At 42.1% G+C, this 20,320-nt stretch overlaps 1 protein-coding gene across 4 annotated transcripts in view; it reads left to right on the top strand.

Moving 5' to 3' along the window:
- SYK (spleen associated tyrosine kinase) overlaps positions 1–20,320 on the top strand; it is a 556,773-nt gene that overhangs the window by 358,587 nt on the left and 177,866 nt on the right. For all 4 annotated transcript variants that reach the window (XM_069625644.1, XM_069625645.1, XM_069625646.1 and 1 more), the window contains one exon: positions 9,614–9,752. In XM_069625644.1, the coding sequence (XP_069481745.1) occupies positions 9,614–9,752 (139 nt within the window). The remainder of the gene's footprint in view (positions 1–9,613; positions 9,753–20,320) is intronic.

Below are 20,320 nucleotides of genomic sequence, written 5' to 3'. Positions count from 1 at the left end.
TGGCCCAACCACTCGGGGTGCCGGAAGTGGCAGTGAAGACGCTGGAGCCAGTGATGGAGACGAGGCACTGAACACTGGAGGTACTCGGAACCTCTCAGCAGATGACACGCTACTACCGGTAAGATAGCTCAGCGGGTTGAGTGCTCGCTGCTGTGACTTGCAGGTTTGAATCCCGGCAAGGCCAACGCAGCCTTTCATCCTTCTGAGGTCGATAAATGAGTACCAATTTCAGTTGGGTGATATTGTATGCAAATATGTGCTCTTTAAAGCGCTTTGGATGAAGGCGCTATATAAATAACACATCATTATCATCCCTTAATGGCTCTCTTTAACATTCGTTTTTGTCATGAAGCTGAGCATGCACTAAGGGTCTTTTTTTCTGTGCTTCAAATTTGCCCATCACTCCTCCCCTCCGAACTCCTCTAGTTTTGCATTTTTACCCATCGGATTGCCTTCGCAAAAGAATCTCTGGTGCAGTTCTTGCAACTATTTATGGTATTTTTGCACCATTGTTTCATTGTACTGCATTATACCCCATTCATTTATATATTTATTTTAATGTGATTTAGTTCATACATAAACTTTTCACATAGTTATAAAAAAAAGAAGATAAAATAGTTATACAACAAAATCCAAATTTAGATTTTAAATTACATATTTCATAAAATGGAATTAAACATATATTTAATGATACATTTCGTAAGATAATCGTGTGACATTTCACAATTCACAATCCATAAGTTAAAAAAAATAGTTCCATGAATACACTATACACTAAATTCATAAAATATTTCATTTATATCAAGTAATAAAATAGGACACTTAGGTTTCAACCAAATCGTTTGGCTGCTTCTAACCAGAGCCTATGTAGTGCTCTTTGTAATGCCTTAGTCTTAGAATTTAGGCAATACTCCCAGAAGCCATCACTTTGTATAGATTCCAAATTGTAAACAAATGTCCCTAAACTGCACATGTAAGTCGAGGCGAGCTCGCAGAACTCTGTGAACACAAGCATTCCCGTTTCTGGCATCACATTTACTTTGCAGATTCGACACAATCTTTGGTCTTTAGTTAATTTAAATGCAGGCCACAGAACTGACAAGAATGGAAGCCGGTTAATGTGCATCAATGAAAGTAATCTGCACAAGGCAGGCAAAGGGCAAAGCATCAGATAACAGTTTTAAAATGATAAGACCTTTCTGACATGCAGCCATAGGCATTCAAAGAAGACAGATGCACGACATTCATCTGTCTGCCTTCTTAACAAAAGATTGCCTCGGCATATATAAGTCCTCATCCCAACTGGGATGCCAATCAACTTTGTTAAAAGAAGACAACACTGCTGCTACTTATTTTTCATTCATTTAGTGCCAACAAGCAGCAGCAAGGGATTATCCTGGACTTTGTATACACATTTTCCTGCTTTATCAGTACATTAATTTGCATTGAGATGCGCCCCAGTTCGTAATCTAATAAGAGCCATCGGAACACACATTGGCAGCCCCAAGATATCTTTCCATAATTTGCCTTCTAGAATATCCAGCCAAGTTGTATCTTTCAAGGTTAATGCCCCATATAAGAGGATGTCTGATCAACTTTCAAGAGGCATTTCTGAATGTGTAAAACCCCACATGAAAACTCGGGGTGAAATGAGCAAAACGAAAAATGCTCAGGTATCTCCAAGGTGCAGGCAGAAGCTAAGTCCTTGCTTCAGCCCAAGATTACTGATTAACTGACACTTGAAAATCGCCCACAAGCTTCCCATGTAGTCAGAAACCTTCGATCAGAGTGCCAGTCCCTCAACTATCCCCTCTTCCAATTTTTCTTCACAAAGCGTCAGTCAGCTTTCAGAAGTTCGGGTGCAGAGTGAAAGCAGAAGTCACAGAGATCTATTGAACTGAAAATAGGTGATAGGGAGGATGTAGGCAAGCCTGCAGATGAGATACGTTTCAGAGGCTACAGCATGGTACGAGAGAATGGAACCGCTGTTAGCTCCCATGATCCATCTCCCATTCCTGCACTTGAAATCCCGCCATATCCAGCAGCATCCCCAGAGCGGTCCCTACCGTCCTCCTCTGAAGTAGAGTTACCAAGCTCTCTAGGTGAGCAACTATGAAATCTGAGGACTATGTTGAAAATGACGGGAGTCCTGTGGAGGAGGAGCCTTCTGCGATGCTGAGCAGAGCCAAAGTGGCAGCAGTGTGTGCCATTGACCACTGAGGCCATATATGCAGGTGGACTGGGCGAGGACCAGGTGGCACCTGGTCTCAAGACCGGTGTCGGCGGTGGCATACGTTCAGCATCAGATCTTCCGTCCTGTGTGTTCAAACAAAGGTTGTTGGATGTGGATTTTAGCCTGGGTCTCACGGAACTGCTGGATGCCACCTTCCTTCTTTCTGGTCCTTGCTGTGGCCGTGCATTGCTGTGTGGACTCTTCGAAGCCATGCAGCATCTGGTGAGGCCTAGCTCATCAGTGTCCGGTGGTGTGGTGGGCCATGGAGCTGGTGAAATTTTCACTGTGTCAGCGTGGATAGCATTAGTGAGCTTGGCTTCTTAGCTTTGCTCTTCTTGCTGTGTGTTGGCTTACCTGGTTTGGGTAGATTGGCCTTTCTCCCTCTGCTGTCCCTGGTCTCCTGCTGCTCCTTCAATGACGTTTAGCTTCGATTACTTTTTCCATCTGTGAACTGTTATGATGGCTGTTTTGTCTTGCCATCTATGTCCTCTTTTCTATTCACTGTTAAAGAAATGATCTCTTGTCTTACAACTATTTTCAAATTGTTAGACTTTCATATTGACAGATTGACTGGCTCATCTTGACTTTTTATTTTGTCTATGGCGCTTTTGTCTTGCACTTTTTCCTTTCTATGTTCTTACAGTATTGTTATAATATTTTAACTGTACCAACTCATTAATTTTGCACAGTGCTTAGGCGTAAGCACTTTAGATGGAAACAAAAATACAAATACAAAAACAAAAGGGAGCTTCACCAGTAGGAGTCACAGCAGGTATTTCAGCCATCATACCTGCAATAGAGAAACCTTGGCAGAGAATACTCTGCAAAAGCCCTCAGTGATGATGAAGAGTTCCAAAACAAGTGGTACCAGTAACTGAGAGCTTCCTGATATTACCCCAAACTATGGGGGACCTAGGAATTCCACAATAGACACCCCGGCCTCACCTACACCAAGCACTCCACTGGATTCACATTTATGATTGGTACACCGCCACCAACAGAGATTGTATTTTCGCGGGATCCAGTCAAAGTAATCTTCCCTATTTTTTGAGCATCTGTAATAATCTGGTAATTTCGGCACGTGAATCCCACCTGAACATTGTTGTTTGAATGTTCATAGCTGACGAGATCTACTTTGTGCAAAGGCACAGTCTTTATCTAACCTGTGACATCCGCTTTCAGCCTAGGTAATTCCATTGTGTTAATGTTCAAAGTATCTTCCATTTACAGTGTTGTATATTCCTTGCATTTATATTTCCTTTTTTTGTATTTTACACTCATATGTTGTCCAGGCTAAATGTACACAACGTACGCTTTGAAACATATGTCTCTGTTATTTACAGAATGTTCTTTTTTTAATGTCATTTCTGTGAAGAGGATGTCACATTTGGTTCAAATTGGTCAGTTATAACCTTTTATTTTAAGGTTGGCCTGACATCGAAAAACAGATTCTATTTTTTTTTGACAGAAAATGTTGTTTATTCTTTTTTAAATTGTATTATGCATTTGATCTGCACTTGTTGCTAACACATTTATTGAGCAAGTCTTTTGATGCTGGATTAGCCAAATGTTCAATGTCACACTTTTCTGTGTGATACATAAAGGACTCTTGATTTCTCTTTTACACATTGCCATGATACAAAATACGTGGGTGGACTCAGGCTTTCTGACAAAGGAATTACTAAACTTCACTTTCAGAATTCAGCCATCCTCAGAAGGCAAAGGTTTCTTTTGTTTGAGTGAAGATTTGGCATGCACAAGTGATATAAACGTTTTTGTAATATGTGTCATACTGAACATGTTGAGAGTAGCAATACCGGATGTAAAAAGTAAGCATCGGCGTATAAAATCATCCTAGCTCAGGGTCACCAGAATGTTCATTGTATTCGTCGGATTCGTGTTCGCCATTTTGGACATTTTACAGATTCAGGTTTCATGTATAACAATTCATGCTGATGAAGTGTTGCTGTGAACCAGAAGATGAAGTCAAACTTTTTTCCTTCCAGCAAATGTTTAAGGGAAACAAATTATGAAGTTAATGGAATAGTTTAGAAGATCAGAAACTTTCCTGCCACGGATGCTCAAAGAATGTAAAGTGTTGAAAAGACTAATTGCTTGCACATGGCTGTTTCTTTAAAATAGAAACCATAACTTATCTCTTTGCTTGCAGGTAGGAAACATTTCGGAAAAAAAACAGTGGCAAATTCTCAAAACATCATGTGATTAATAGTTTTGCACGTGGTATATTTTTTCATTTGCATTATTTTGAGCAAAGTGCAGGTCACATCATTCACAAACGTGGCCTACACATGTACTTGAGGCTGAGTTGCAATACAGATGATGTGCTGGCCAGCATCCTGGTACACATTAGTGTTGGGGGCATGTGCGGTGATCCCTACATACATAGGCATGTGAATGCAGATATATGTTATGTGTTTTGTTCCTGTCACAGACCCCATAACACTGCAAGGGTTTCCCTTTGAGGAATGTCAGAGCCTACATCATCAAATGCGTGACATGTGAATAGGCTGTCCCTTCTGAGATCATTCTCCCTTTTATTAACATAATTAACCCCAGTAGTTCTCATGGAAGCAAACTCAGCGGGATGAAACTTCATGCACCCCGAATGCAAGAACGACTCTTCCCCAGCTGTAAGGGGTTATTTCTATGTACATGTCTGTTACAAATGTCCTAGAGTGTATTGTTGTAAAACGCAAAAAAACACACAATGGGCCTGATTCGCAGAACGTTTTCCTATGGGATTGTGCCATTATAAAACGCTTCTGTCATTCAGGCCCAATGTGTCGACCTGTGAATAATGAAAAGGCAGACCCAGGCATGCCTGGCATGTGACTGCCTCTACAGCTCTGATATGCAATATTACAATACCCCACTTCAACCTTACTCATTTGATCCACTTCAGAAGGGTGAAAGATGAAAACCTGGGACCTGCAGGTTACACAGAGATCTGTGCGGTAGGTCTATTAATGCACTGAGATAACTTACTGAAGCGTTTAAGGTGCTGTTCTTCTTAGAAAACATGCACCGGTGCAGAGGACCACATCTCCTCTTGCTAAACCCACCCAGCCTCACCCGGTCCTTCTTTGTACCCTAACATTTCTCTCCCTTGCTGGCCCATCATCCCAAATCTGCTTGAACATCACCCAGAGTTCTCTGACGATTCAAGGTTCTTAAAGAGTATTCAGGCAGATTCGGGGGGAAAAACAAATTCCTGTGAATATAACTCACTAAGGACAATACAAGTAAACATACAGAAGCAATAGATTGTGGCTCTAATATGCTCTAATATGCCAGGATTAGACTCAAATGTCTCAGTATGCATCATGTGCTTGGTCGGTTTAGTATATGGTAAGTTATAACTCTATGGGCCTCATTACGAGTATGGAGGTAGCATGGCTGCCTCCATACCGGGTTCCAGGTCCGGGTTCTGTGAATGAGGAATTACCGGGTCTTTACAACCTTGGAGGACCCGGTAATTCCTCATTCACAAAACCAATCCCCATTCCCATTTGAGCCCCCATAGGGCTCAATGGGAATGGGGATGGAGCTAATAACGGGTCCGTGAACAATGGGCGCGTTATTACCTCCTTGGTCCCCTCGCGGTACTCGGAAAGGACATCTGGATTTATCAGATGTCTGTTCGGGGTCCCGCTAGAGGACCTCGTAATGAGGCATCCCGTTATGAATGGTGTCGGTCCCGTACCGGCACCCTTCATTACGGGAGCGCCAGCCTCGTAATGAGGCCTTATATGTGTAGATGCTCCCATCATGTGCCATATGTGTTTTCGAATGCCTATATAAGTGCTGTATCAAACTTCCAAATAGATAAATAAATGCATGCATAATCATGGATGCAATGCTCGGGTAAGTTGTGAGTTACACATCCACCTTTTTTTCAGGAAGTTTAGTGGTACATTTTTGTCTGACAATATATTGACAACTATGATGAAAATCATGTTTTAAATATTCTTTTTAATGTTTATTTTTTTTCATAATGCAAGATTGTATATGATATTTGCTTTTATTTAACCATTCAAGCCAGATTCCTCCCTCTCCTAAGTGTTGTAATACAAGCTGAATAGTATTCCATAACATAGGTCCACCTTGGAGGGTGCAATCCTCCGTTTTATTGCTTTTTGTCATGAAAAGTGAGGTGGATTCTCTGCAGGAAAGTGGTACTGCTCAAAAGATACTCGTTCCCCATATGATCTATTGCAGAAAATATACTGTCAGTGATTACAACTGGCCTTTTTAGCCATTGTGATTGTGTAACATGATTGTTGTCTATTGTATAGTGGACCATATATATATAATTGTGATGTGCAGCGTTTCCCATCTAAAACTTGAAGTGCCCATCTCTCAGGGAAAGGTATCATGTGCTCCAAACGTGCACATGCAGGAGCGGAGTTGCATTCTGCCGTTTGGGTTTCCTTTTAAAAGGTCTATCTATGTGTGCTAAGGAAATACTCATATCATACAGCTGTCTATTGGTGCCCCTTACCTTCTCAAATGGAATATTCATAGCTATGAGAACGTATGGAAGCAGGAGGCCAAAGTTAAAATCACCTTCAGCTGCGCTGGGACGATCCTTTGAAAAACAACCAAGCACATTTTTAAATGTTAATGTTAAGAATATGTTGGCAGAGCAACTGTCCATTTTAAATTTTGGAACAGAGCTAAACTAAAGGTTTCTTATTATAAAGATATCTCTAGTCATTTATGAAGGAATTACATTAAACAAATAAACATTTGTTGATATTCCCTTATCCTCCAAGCTGTCTTTCCAAATAAAGCCTGCAGATGCAAGAGAACTCTGCTGCAGGCTTCAGCCATTGAAGCTTCACCGCAACACATGGGCCCAGTTAAACCCTGGAAACCTACTGCACTATTGGTATAAATGCTGACACCTCTCCAAGATGGAGAGGCTTGCTTCCTCTGGGTAGAGGTGGGAACAGACAGTTTATGGGAGGCTGCAGGACAAAAGAGACATACTTGAAAGGGGATCCTTATCATAGGAGACCTACTGACGTGGGCCAGAGAGGGGTGAAGTTAGGTCCAGGGGAGCACGAGGCCAGAAATATACAGGAAACATACGTTGGCCATCGTATTCAGGCTCTACGTTGTAGCCCATTGTGTGGCTCACAAAGCTCCTTCAGCTAGCCCTCAACTCCTCTTGGGAATACCTCAACTCCTCCACTGTGGCCTGCCTTGTAACTGCAACCTCCTTTAATAGCCCAAGGTGGCCTCACCATCAGTGCTTCTTACAAAGGTCGTCTATGTGCATCGTGAGAGCTGCTGTTGGCTCATAAGTTAATTCCAGGTGCTCTAGGGAGGATTTATGACAATACCTCGGAGCTACTTCATGATTGTACCTATGGAATCATTGATATGGGCAAAACCTGAGCTCACTTTGGGCCTCATCACGAGTTGGGCGGTATCCCGAGTGGGATACCGCCCAACTTTATTTGCGTTAGCGGCCACTCGTCTGGTGGTATTAACGGCGGATCACCGTTACTCCCCATTCCCCATTGGGTCCACCAATGAGGAATATTTGGTGCAATAGCAGCACAGTAATACCGCTGGTGGTAATTGCACCAAAAATTGGCATTTTGTCCGGTGTATTTACCCCAGCTCTGAGCAAACAATTCCTTGATTTTGAATTACAAATCAAAAAGGCGAGCAGCATGTGCAAATATGTTCACAAATGCCTGTTGCTGTGAGCATTCATTGTTTAGAAATAATGTCCTCAAAACGTACACTTGCTCAAGAATGTTTTACTAGTTGCATTACTTTCTAGACAGCTGATATAGCTATAAATCAACGTACGGTATCTGCATGCAGAAATGGCTGTTATAGGTCACTTTAGCATAACAGGAATTTTGGTAATGTCAAGATACTGGCTATTTGGCATCCATAGAAGTAAGCCTCCGTGAATCCAATCATTCCCTCTTGATTTTTGACACAATAGCTTTTTGTCTGCATTGTGGTAGCTGATGCGACAACTAAGACCCAAAACCTAAAACGTGTGGTGTGTACGAAAATGACAAACTAAGTAGTGCTAGCGGGTATATTGATGCTGCAATTCCTACCTGCTAGAAACTGAAAGGGGCTATTCCTAATGGACCCTGTCAGCAGAGTACTTACCTTTAAATCGTAGCCATTAAATTAGTAAAATGCAGCAATTATATCATCGCGTGCACAGTGGCAGTATTTTCATTGTTGGGGATCTCCAACACATAATTCATCAAACACGTGCTATCAGTAAGGGAAATCTGTGGCTATTCATTACTTTAAACTATTTCTTCACAAACGTGCTTTTAGTTTTTTGAGACACATGAAAGTTAATGCAAATTGAGTTACTAAACACCACACTGTGCTCTTCAAAATATCTGATGTGACTAGCATTCTTGGCGGGTAGGGTTGTCTGACTCCATCATGTTCTCACTGCGCCACACAGTGATGGGGTTGATGAAGAAGCAGTTAATATCAAATCAATTGATTAAAGCCTCCTTGCTGGTTTAATGTGCTATTGCAGAAAGGGCATTTTTTAGGCCTTCAGGGTATGCCTATTCTTTTTCAGACTCTTGATTTCATTTTTGGCCTTCATCAGGACCAATATACTGTGATGTGAACCCAATCAGACCTGGGATCATATTCCAACACCTAAACCCCTCAAAGTAGGGTGTTAGAAATATGTGCGTGTGTGAGAGAGAGAGAGAGAGAGAGAGAGAGACAGAGAGAGCTTAGAGAAAGAATATTGTGTCCCTGAAAGTGGAATCGGTAGGAGGCTCCCTCCCTAAACTCCTCTTTCTGTACAAATGTGATTTCTCTGTGATCAAACAATCCAGGGGTAACCCTCAATATCAAATATATTAGTGCAATGGCGGTCTCGCATTGTTGGAAAAGGTAGGAAAATCATCAGACTTCATGGTGCTGGCAGTCTTTTATAATGTCACAATCCACCTAGCTGAACTCATGGTACATCTAAGTGCATCAACAGTCAGATCCCAAGCACGCCTGTGATGTCATTCTGGAGGCATATTTTGCTTGCTGTGTGTGCCCACATTTCTTGGTTTCTATCATTGTACGTATATCATTGCTTGTTGTACTTCTGTAAGCTTAATATACCTTAAGTAGTCTGAAGCAGTCACTGTGTAAAATATCGGAATCAATAAAAAGTGACTGAATCTCTACTAATACATCATTTACTGATCAAGTGTCATGATTAATCTGAAATGCAAACAAGGGATAAACAGTCATTACCAAGTTATTATCAGTGAAAATATAATATACACTAATACAGAAGAATTGTATTTGTACAATGATCATGAATAACTTTGTAAACAATTCTCCTTTCAGAATCAGAGAAAGGGATAACATGGGGTCATATGCTCTCTGCCTTCTTAATGATGGAAAAGTGCTGCACTACCGCATTGACAAAGACAAAATGGGGAAGCTATCCATCCCCGATGGAAAGAAGTTCGACACTCTTTGGCAGGTAAGAAGGTGGAACCCATGAAAGTGGTTCAGTGAAGCATCAATACGTGCCAGCAGATGGAGGTCATTGTTGACCTTCTCTCCACCAATCAAAATGCTTGGAATGCAGTCAATATTCCGAATTCAGAAGCAGACAGTGAACCACAGAAACATGTCTCTGCATTCACGAACCAGTATTGCAATGCCCCAGCTAGGTTTAAATATTACAAAATGAACCACATTTAATTTATGAACATATTCTGTGTATTTACTGTATTCTCCTTTAAACGGGCGTGTTTTACTTGACCACCTCAACTGCACCACAACTCCAAAACCGATATTGGTATCAGAACTATGTGCTAATAGCCCATTACGGCTATGCATACTTTTATTACTTGAGGTGGACTGGCAAGCCATGAGGTAAGAAGTTAGCAATGTACGTCACAGAGCGTTTGACTGGCATCTTCCCTTTACAGAGGCAGAGAGGGTATTGAAGTCTTTCCTTCAACTAATGCAGGACCAAGGTGACCTTATTCAGAATTTCAATATTCCAATGAATGGCCTTATACTGATCGGAGCAGAACATGTAACGGAATCAGAAACAGAGTTTCCACTGATTAAATAAAAATACAGCATGCACCAATAGCCACCACTGGACACCAATAGCCTGTTTCAACATGTAAACGCAGTCCAGTGAAATTTTCAGCACAGCAGGTTGGTAGATGTTCAAAAACCAATAGGCCAGCACATGGATAGTGAACACAAAGCATATGTGATTGGTGTACTCGAACATGCAGCACAGGAGTCTAAGTACAGCGGATAGCAGGCCCATTGCCAAGTACTATATTATGAAAAGAACGAGATCCTCCAGTCACATTTGATAAACAGATTTTTTCTAGGTAAGTAAAGAAATCCAGTGGAATTCTTTTCTTATCCTTTAGGTAACGTGTAAGTACTCTTAGCAGACATAAAGGCCACTCACATTATGCTAGCTATAAACACAGAGAATAAAGATAAGCGCACTCAACTCTCTTCCTTGCCTGCACTGTAATCTTTAGGCATCTGTTTCCTTACCCATATGAAATAGCCTTACTCGGGAACATCAGGACTCTCCTCGCCCTTAATACCACTAATTTCAAGACCGCATCCAACCTTCTTCAACCTGCCATCAATCTCAATTCCCACACTGAACTCGCTTGCTTGCCAACAGACTCATTGATCAACATACTTTGACGCTAGTTGCATCATTTGTTCCATGTTTCACTGTTGGCTTCCGTTTCCGTTTGCACTGATTATAACCCCAGGAATAGAGTATTTACTTTTTGTTAAATTGGACCTGCGTGTACCTTATTTGCATGCCTTGTGAAAGAGTGGTTGAGAACACATATGACAATAAAAAAGGTCTTCCCAGGATAGCCAGTAAGATAGCTCTCTGAACTAATGCTTCCTCTCTAGAGATCCGTGTGTAACCTGAATTTCACAGGACATATCTGGTTTGTCCACAATGCCTTCCAACCTTCTGAGGTTGATAAACCACCTCATAAATGTTTACAAAAATGGCACCATACTGATCCAAGGCAACACACATAATCTGTCCTTCTTTCAAATGCAGCTTCTTCCAACTCCTGAGAAATTTTGCAGATCCTGTCACCGATATTGAAATACACCGATAGTTCTTCCTAAAGCCTAACCAAATTAAATCATGATCTTTTACTGATGCAAGACAGAAAAACTTCCACATACGGCCCATACCCAAGAGGAAGCCAGACCAACATGCTGTAAATGGACATACGGGCCATACTCAAGAGTAAGCCAGACCAACATGCTGTAAATGGACATACGGCCCATACCCAAGAGGAAGCCAGACCAACATGCTGTAAATGGACATACGGGCCATACTCAAGAGGAAGCCAGACCAACATGCTGTAAATGGACATACAGGCCATACTCAAGAGGAAGCCAGACCAACATGCTGTAAATGGACATACGGCCCATACCCAAGAGGAAGCCAGACCAACATGCTGTAAATGGACATACGGGCCATACTCAAGAGGAAGCCAGACCAACATGCTGTAAATGGACATACGGCCCATACCCAAGAGGAAGGCAGACAAACATGCTGTAAATAGCATCACCATACTGGACCAAATAATGCAGGCACAGCTAACAATGGAAAATGTATAAACATTGCGATCCACCCTATAAAATACTTGGGGACATCCTCCCCACTCCAACAGAACCTCTAACCTCCCTACATCAGGAAAGGACAAAACTGTTCCCCAAAAAATGGCCTGTTCTTCCTATTTGTTTTACCTAATTCATGCTTAGCCAATAAAAATGCAGAGAACATGCATAACAACATTGGTGACCACAAACCCCTGATGTTGGCTTTTACGAAAGCATGGCTGATGAAAACTAAACCATATTATTCAACACGCTTCTGCCACCTGGATACAAGACCATCAGACAAAAGAGGAATGATAAAACACTAGAGAAGTAGTTTAGGCCTCCCCCTTTTACTGCACATGCAGTCCTAAACCCCAAGACGCACAATTCCTGAAAGGATGGTGATTTAATGTTACATTAGCCCAACCCTAAAATAGGCATTCCTATTACCTACAGATCCCCTGTATACAACACAATATTCTTAAATGATTTGCTAGACCTCCTGCCAAGAAAGTCCTAAATCATCACATAGAATGATAGTAGCAGGAGATTTGAGTCACTGAATGGATACTATGCACAATCCACTGGCAAACAGGGTGGAACACATGGCTACTTTGGAATTCGTCCAACTGGTCAGTGGTCCATACCCTGCACATGAGTTTCAGACTTAAAGTGACCATCACCAACACGAAGATCACCAGGGAAATCAGATCGACTACCTCCTAATGGGCAGACTAATCATCCAACCATAGGCAACACCAGACACTACCAAGAAACAACAATGGCCCTGAGTCCATCCAACAAGATCTGGAACCAAGAATTCACTGGCACATTTGCTCTAGTTTAAACCCTCAATATCAACTAGTCTGCCTCATGACAATGTCTGATGGCTGTCCACCAGGAAATTGAAAGATCCCTGAATATCCTGACACCGTGGAGAGTTCCGTTCTGCCCCATATTCTGTGTGAAAGAAGAGCAGCTGCGACCACCTGTGATTTCTGCCTTGTGCTTTCTGGCCCTTTAACTCAGAGACTCCCTCAGTGAGACTCCACCTTAAAAGGTGTAGGCGTGCGCGGAGTGCAGTGAGGAGTCCCGTGGAGAGTCCCAGTCTGCTCCAGTCCATCTCATAGCAAGGAGCTGCAAATAGTAATGGCGGGCCCACAGACTCAGCAGCTAATGCTACTAGAACAGCGTGTTACAAACACGGACCCAGATTTGGACAAATCACATGCCGCAATTGCTGAGGTAAGCGGGAATTTCATTGCTCCGGAATTCCAACTAACTCCATTGAAACAGATTCACTGTGTTCCTTCACTGCTCACGTTAGCAAAAGCTTGTGCATCTGTGAATGGGTTATGGAGACATTTTGATCTCTCACCTTTAGTGCCATTGCGGGTGGAGACCTCAGTGGAGTGTGTCTTCGGAGTTGCAAATCCTGTCCCTGTTCTCTCCTGTGAGCCTGTTGTCACTCAAGACGATCACATGAATCCAAAAGTGCTGGATGAGATTTCTGTGATTGTTGACCACGGGGCGGATAATGGGGTTACTTCCGTCCCCGTGACAGATTGTGACAATGCAATTGAAGTGAATACGGCCTCTTCCAATTGCCCTTTGATATCACAGACTTCGAGCTGCTACAAATCCACGCTCCGGCAGAAGCAATACGTCATAATGCATTTGTTTTTGTCCCACCGATGTCTTTGGTAGAGAAACATTTAGAACTTGCACAATTATGCGACTTACATCGTCCTGAGAATGCACAAGTAGCATACCATAATGTTCGAACAAATGAAGTACTGTCCAAGGTTCATATAGTGAATTGAACCAACGTTTTGTCAATGCAATCACCGCCCGGGACACGGGCAGCTAAAAGGAGAAGTTCCTACACAAGCATTAATCCAGCGACCACCAGTTGCATGCCCGTTGCTGCAAATGGAAACATGTCTAATCTAGCATTGATGAGTCTGCATCCACAAATCAGCGTCGGTTCTAGTAGTAAGCAAATTACTTTTGGGGGTCTGAGCCATGCGCCCACACTGGAAAACCTCAAACCTGTCAAACTGCACAGCATCACCCTATAAATTGCAAGGAGTAGATTTGGCAGGTCGTGAGGCACGCCTGATCGTTCGGCTGACAGCAGATTATCAAATAATCAAAGACAAATTGATTAACAGCTTTGTCAACTCTTCTGCTAACAAGATTCCAACACAAAAAAATGCCTTCCATCAGATCGTGATCTGCATAACTCGTCTCATCTTGCCTTCCAATCTCAGAACTCGGACCAGACTAGTACTCCAAATATGAAAGGATCGATTCAAACTGACAAAGTACGTCCATGCATTGTGAAAAAAACGCCTGGAACTATCTGTAAGGGGCCGGTGGTCAATAGTGACCTAACATCACAAACAAATACAAGCAAGTTGCCTAGAGCAATACACATGCAGAAAGTGCCACAACCTACTCATTCAAATGAGACGGAAGCAGATTTCAATAATAAAGCCAACCTATCAGTGGCCGCGGGGATACAAATCCATAACATTGTGCTTGCAGAAACCTCATTAGCACTTATGCCCTTTGTAAAATTATATGATTCATTAAATGACTCTCTAAAAGATCACGGTGCACAATTAAGTAACGTACTTACAAAATTAGAAAATAAGCAACAAACCAATGCTGCCTTACAAAAAAGATTGGAAAAAGAGGCTGAATTTTCCTCACATTGGCAATACCGTTTGGGAGATCTAGCTACAAGAGAAAATGCAGATAACACCACTCTAATGAATGTGATACTGGAATGCATGAAGTGGCTTCATCACAACAAAAATATAAAATGCAATCCACACTTAATGCAGCCCACGGGAGCAAACACATGTCTCATATCCGCTGACAACATGCAAGTGCTTCAAGCAAACATAGTTCCACCCTCGATTGTCTCTCGGCCAGACATCGCGCAAGCGTCAACTGTAGGTCGACCTCAAGCCGCGATAACAGTTTCTCACGAAGAACTTGACAGAAGAACCACAGATCTGTAAGTGTTGCCGCCAAACGCAACCAAAATAGTTAGTGGTGCAAATACGACCACAGAACCTGCAGGAGCACCTGCCATTGATATGTCTAATAAGTTGCAAGCTGCAAATAAAGTTCTCAGCAAGTCCAAGCCACTGACATTTGGAATCTTCTCTGGGCCTGTTAAAACTTTGCTACCCAAAGCTTCACTGCAAACAAATGCCAAATCTTCAAAGGTATCAGGCGGGCCACAAAAGGCTGTCATCAAAGCCCCAAGGAGGAATCCCTCAAATACTAAACAATTTGTAAGAAATGTAACAACTCCTCAAAAACTGGGTCTCTTTGAACGTACTAAAGAGAAAGAAATACAAGGACAACACCCAGTCTCAAATTGAAAGTCACATGAAGAGCCACACCAGAGAGATTATCAGGCAATCCTTCTTAAACAAAATCCTAACAAACGGGCTCGGCTCAACTCGGACTCTCACACAAGTGTTGCCCGAGATGGCTCAATAGACTTATGCAATCTCTCAACCTACTCAATCGACTCGGATGATCCCAAGAACCCAAGATAACTGCTCCATCAATGAACTTGACACAAGAGTGAAGATCTTCACAGGTTCCAATGATACCCACCATTTGGACGCAGTTCTTCACAAACAAAAAGCTAATATGTTGCCAAATATTCATGCAAAGATACTGATTCCAAGCTCCAAAGCTGCCACAAAAAGACCTCCTGCCAATGTAGAGAGAGTGGAAAACAAACCGTGTTTAAATTTAAATCCAAAAATGACATCTGCACAAACGAAAAATCAAAAAGCACTAAAATTAAGAGCCGGAGCACAGGGTGGAATAGAGTTCAACGGTGTGGAAGATTCGGGTAGAAAATCTCTTCCCAGATGAAAATGACGTCAATCTCAATAGAAGAAATGTGATGAGGTTATTGCATAATATTCCTAAACTGCGGACAATCACTTCAGTGTCACGACCCTCGCCCAAAATCCCCTCTGGCAAACTCATTGGCCAGGTGGAGTCAGGACTCGGGTCTCTAGAGCATGGCATCCTCTTCCAAAACTCTCTTGGGGCCACTCCTGGCGCCTATGGCGCCAGGCTCATACACCATGAAAAACATGTGCTTGGGAACTACTTAATGTGTTGTCAGCCAACATGGAGGCATCCACATAGCTTGGTTCTAAGGGACCAAGCTATTCGATCTGATGTTTTGGCTGTGGTAGCCTAGGGACTACTTTACCTGAACTATTTTGTTAGGGCTATTTAAACCACACCCGAGCAAGACAACACGTTTTGCGTTACTTTGCAGCTTGCAACGTGACGCTCACCGTGTCCAGCTATTCCCTCGTACCTCAGAGAAGCAGAACCTGCAAGGAGACAAAAGGAACATCATTAGCAGCAGCATCTTACCTGCTATCTTCATCTTTAAACACTTGCAGCTTCCTCGAATCTGCACACCACCCGGACAGAACGACCTGCAAGAGGAAGATAGAGGCAACATTAAAGAAAGCAGTAGAGACATTAACAAATTACGAACTGCTCAAAAGGCTTACCTGGCTGGTCGCCTCTCGGCTGGCACCACTCCAGACATTCCACTCACGCTGAAGAACACCGCGACCTACAAGGAAGGAAAACACAGGTTAGCAAAGGCAAGACTTCGCAGCGCTGCGCATAGCGCTTACTTACCGCATCAAAGCGTTCTTAATGCGCCATCATTTACCAGCGGGGCTCAACCAAGCCAATTCACCGCACTGAACCTCCGCATACCTAAGGGAGAAAAAAGAGACATTTTAAACAAAGAAAGGCATGCAGGATAGCAACAAATCTAAAGAACAGCAATAAGACCTACCTGAACAATATCAAAAGGGCCGGCGTCAGTGAAGTAACTGGACTGCATACACCCATGAAAGACAACGCACCTCTGCAAAGAAGGCAGACGGAGAGCACACCTAATTCTACCACAAGGTGAGGAGAGGGTGCCAGAGGGACTGAAATCAGACGGGGGTGGAGAGAGGATACTTACCCCAGTCTGTCAGTCTTGAACACAGTCCTCCTGTATTTTCAGGCAGACCCTACCCCGCAAACCACATCAGGGCAAAGCTGAGACGCATACCAGCGAGTAACCCGGCTGGGTGGCGTCCCTGTGGATACCAGGTGAGCATAACATTCAGAAGGCCTAATGATTGTAGAATATATATCAGAAGACTCTGCTGACAAAGTCTTTTTGCACATCAGGCAAATGGCAGCAAAAAAAACCCTCTTGGCCGCAAAAGACGAGATCTTATCGTACTTATCGTACGGCTTTGACATACAAGTCGAGAAGGGTCAGTCTAAACCTCAAGATGTCAGCCCGATGCAGTCAAATGGATTCAAATCATCAAATGATTCAAGATGGAAGGCGTTAAGGTGTCAATTTCAATCTGAAATCGCCAATGACGTCACCAGATTCACAGCAGCATGAGAATGAGGTATATCCTAGGAGTGGATTCCAAAACAAACATCAGGCATAACTAGCACAATCCTGTAGAGAAGGACTATGTGGATACTCTCATGGAATACAAGAGGCTTCCACCACCTGTATCAAGACTTTCCTATACTGTTGTCAAATAACTTTGCGATATGCCTGCAAGAAACTTGGCTGCGTGACATTCCTGTAAAGGATGGCTATACTATACTGTTAAACGAAGCAGGAAAAAATAAGCGGGGACGGCCGTTTTCCGGATTGTTGACAATGGTGAATAATTCCCATGGGTGGGTGGTTAAGCAAACCTTTTTTGTGCTAGGAACCTTGCTACAGATGCATACTGAAAAAGATCAAATAAAATATCTGCTTTTGATTAATACTTACTGGAATCCAGCTATGATTTCTTCAGCACGATACATCAACCCAGTGACCTCCATAATTGACCCTTGTCTAATAAAACGTTCAGACCTCACAATAATAATCTGTGGAGATTAACATTTTTCATGGTTTGAAAGTCAGAAATCAAGGTCGGCGACATCTCATGTGGAAGCTTTGAGAGGTGAAGTTTGAAAGCAGGTTCTGAAAGCGAGAAACTGTAAGATGATAAATGGGAAAATAAAAGGTGACATTCCTGCCGGATACACATGGCACCGAGACACAAGCCAAAAAATCTTACATTATATCTGGATTTCTTCCTCATTTTGGCCAAAACTCAACTGTTTGAAAATCCATAAAATATCTAACAGCAACCATCCCTTATTACAGCTATCATGGTGGTCGCCCAGGGTGTGCACTAGGGTGAAATACATCTGCCCTGTTGAAATAAATCAAGGGGTTAATAGACTAAGGATAAATGATTTTCAAATAAATATGCTAAGGCATATTATAGCTGTGAGCTCCATGTCTGCATCTTCAAGAATAAACTATTCACCACTAGTACAGCACTTTTGTACATACATGGCTAATCCAAAGAGCCTTTTACAATCAGAAAAGTGTGTGTTTAGCGCAATGGTGAGCCTTGAGAAAAGGAAACTGAATAAAGACATTCGACAGATAAATACAAATAAAAAAAGAACTGGAAGTGATGCTGCAAATGAAATCAAAAAACATACAATGAAATAACGTAATTGGCTCAAAGCATTTAAATTAATAAGAGATCAGGAACACGCTGAACTCCTGCTTAAATTGGTTACTCAACATAAAGCAAGAGAAATTTGGAAAATGTTCAATAATGCTTCATTATGTCAAGATGCACAATTTGTGAATGGAATAAGCCCCTCAGTATTGGAAGAACATTTCACAACCGTCCTTAATGACATATTGACGCACAAAGAGCTAAAAATTCCAGATTGCTCAGAGCCATAGCATGTATGTGAATCAAGAGAAAATTTGCAACAATGATCCAAAAGCTAAACAATTCACATGCAGCAGAACCCGATGGGTTGACCAACTTAATGTTGTAGGCAAAAAAGGATTTATGGGCAAATTCATTGAGGAGCTTTTTCAGCCCATATCGATTTCAAAGGAAATTCCAACATCCTGGAAATCAGCAGTGATTATTCCTATATTTAAGAAGGGCAATAGGGATGATCCCAGCAACTATTGCCCTATTGGGCATAATAGGTAATATGTTTGCCACTTGTTTACAACAGAAACTATCATCATGGGCAACTGCAACTGGGTTGATGGATTGCAGACAAACAGGCTTTCCCAAAGAATTCGGAACTGAAGTAAATCTACTAATAGTAAATCTATTGAAGCTCGAAGCTCTGAAGTCTCATAAGAAATTATTAATTGTGTTCATCAATATCGCCAAGTCTTTGACACCATCAACTGCAAAAAACTATGGGAGAAACTATCATCATGGTCATGCCCACCCGCTCTACTCCATCCATTGATGGCGCTGCACAATGCAACATCCATCAGAGTTCACTTAGATGAAAGTGGTCATCTGACAAACAAAATAACAACAACTAAAGGTGTAAAACAGGGCTACCCTTTAGCAGCACTATTGTTTAAACTTTTCATCTCAGATATCTCAGGAACTTTAAACAAGGCCCACCGTTTTACACTAAAACTAAATGGTCAGCAAACGAGTTGGGCCTTTTATGTCGATGACATTGTTTTGTTTGATTCAACCCAAATTGGCTTACAGCAGCTGCTAACAAATCTCTTTTATTTTCAAGCAAATGATCTCTCAATCAATGTTGGAAAATCTAAAATCATAGCAATTGGTACATCAAATCAAAAAAGAGTCAAATCTTTTACATGGAAAGCTGCTGGGGAGACAATAGAGTCTGTCTCAGTAATCCGATATTTGGGTGTACAAATTAATAAATCTGTCAGAGAATGGGATTGGGTAGCTGATTTGAAGCATTGCATATCAGTATTTGCTATGCAAGGTCCAAAGTTGTATTTTGAATATTGCAAATTCATGCCATCTCCGATAAGATCCTTCTATACCCAGAAAGTTATCCGTGCAATAACATTCGGTGCTGAGACAGGTTGGAATATCAATCATCGTCTCTGAGCAACATTAGAGAGTCAATTCTGGAGACGGGTGCAGCGACTACCTCCCAGCATCTCTATTGTGCAAGAAGACACGAATTAGGGCTAGAGGCTCTTCACGGAACCATACAATGGAAATCAATAGCAGCCTTATGCAAAATGCATCTACCTAAAGTTGCTCCAGCATATAGGATATTTGAATCAACTACTCAGAGTCCTCATGCAGGAATCCCGTTGAACTGGGCTAACAAAATCAAGAAGGTCTTGGAAATTGCTGCCATATCATGGCAAACTGTGCTGGCAACTCCACAACTGCCAAAGAAAATATTAAGACAGTGGAATTGGATCCAGAATAATGAAGTTCAAAATAACATGGTGACGTCACTTGGCACAGGAGTGTCAGGTAACGGCCTGGACAATTTACCAAAATATCT

The sequence above is a fragment of the Ambystoma mexicanum genome, chromosome 6p (genome assembly GCF_040938575.1).
Source record: "Ambystoma mexicanum isolate Mex_15411 chromosome 6p, UKY_AmexF1_1, whole genome shotgun sequence".
Lineage (NCBI taxonomy): Eukaryota > Metazoa > Chordata > Amphibia > Caudata > Ambystomatidae > Ambystoma > Ambystoma mexicanum.
The sequence above is the reverse complement of the archived record's forward strand: the minus strand, read 5'-3'. Positions and strand labels throughout refer to the sequence as shown.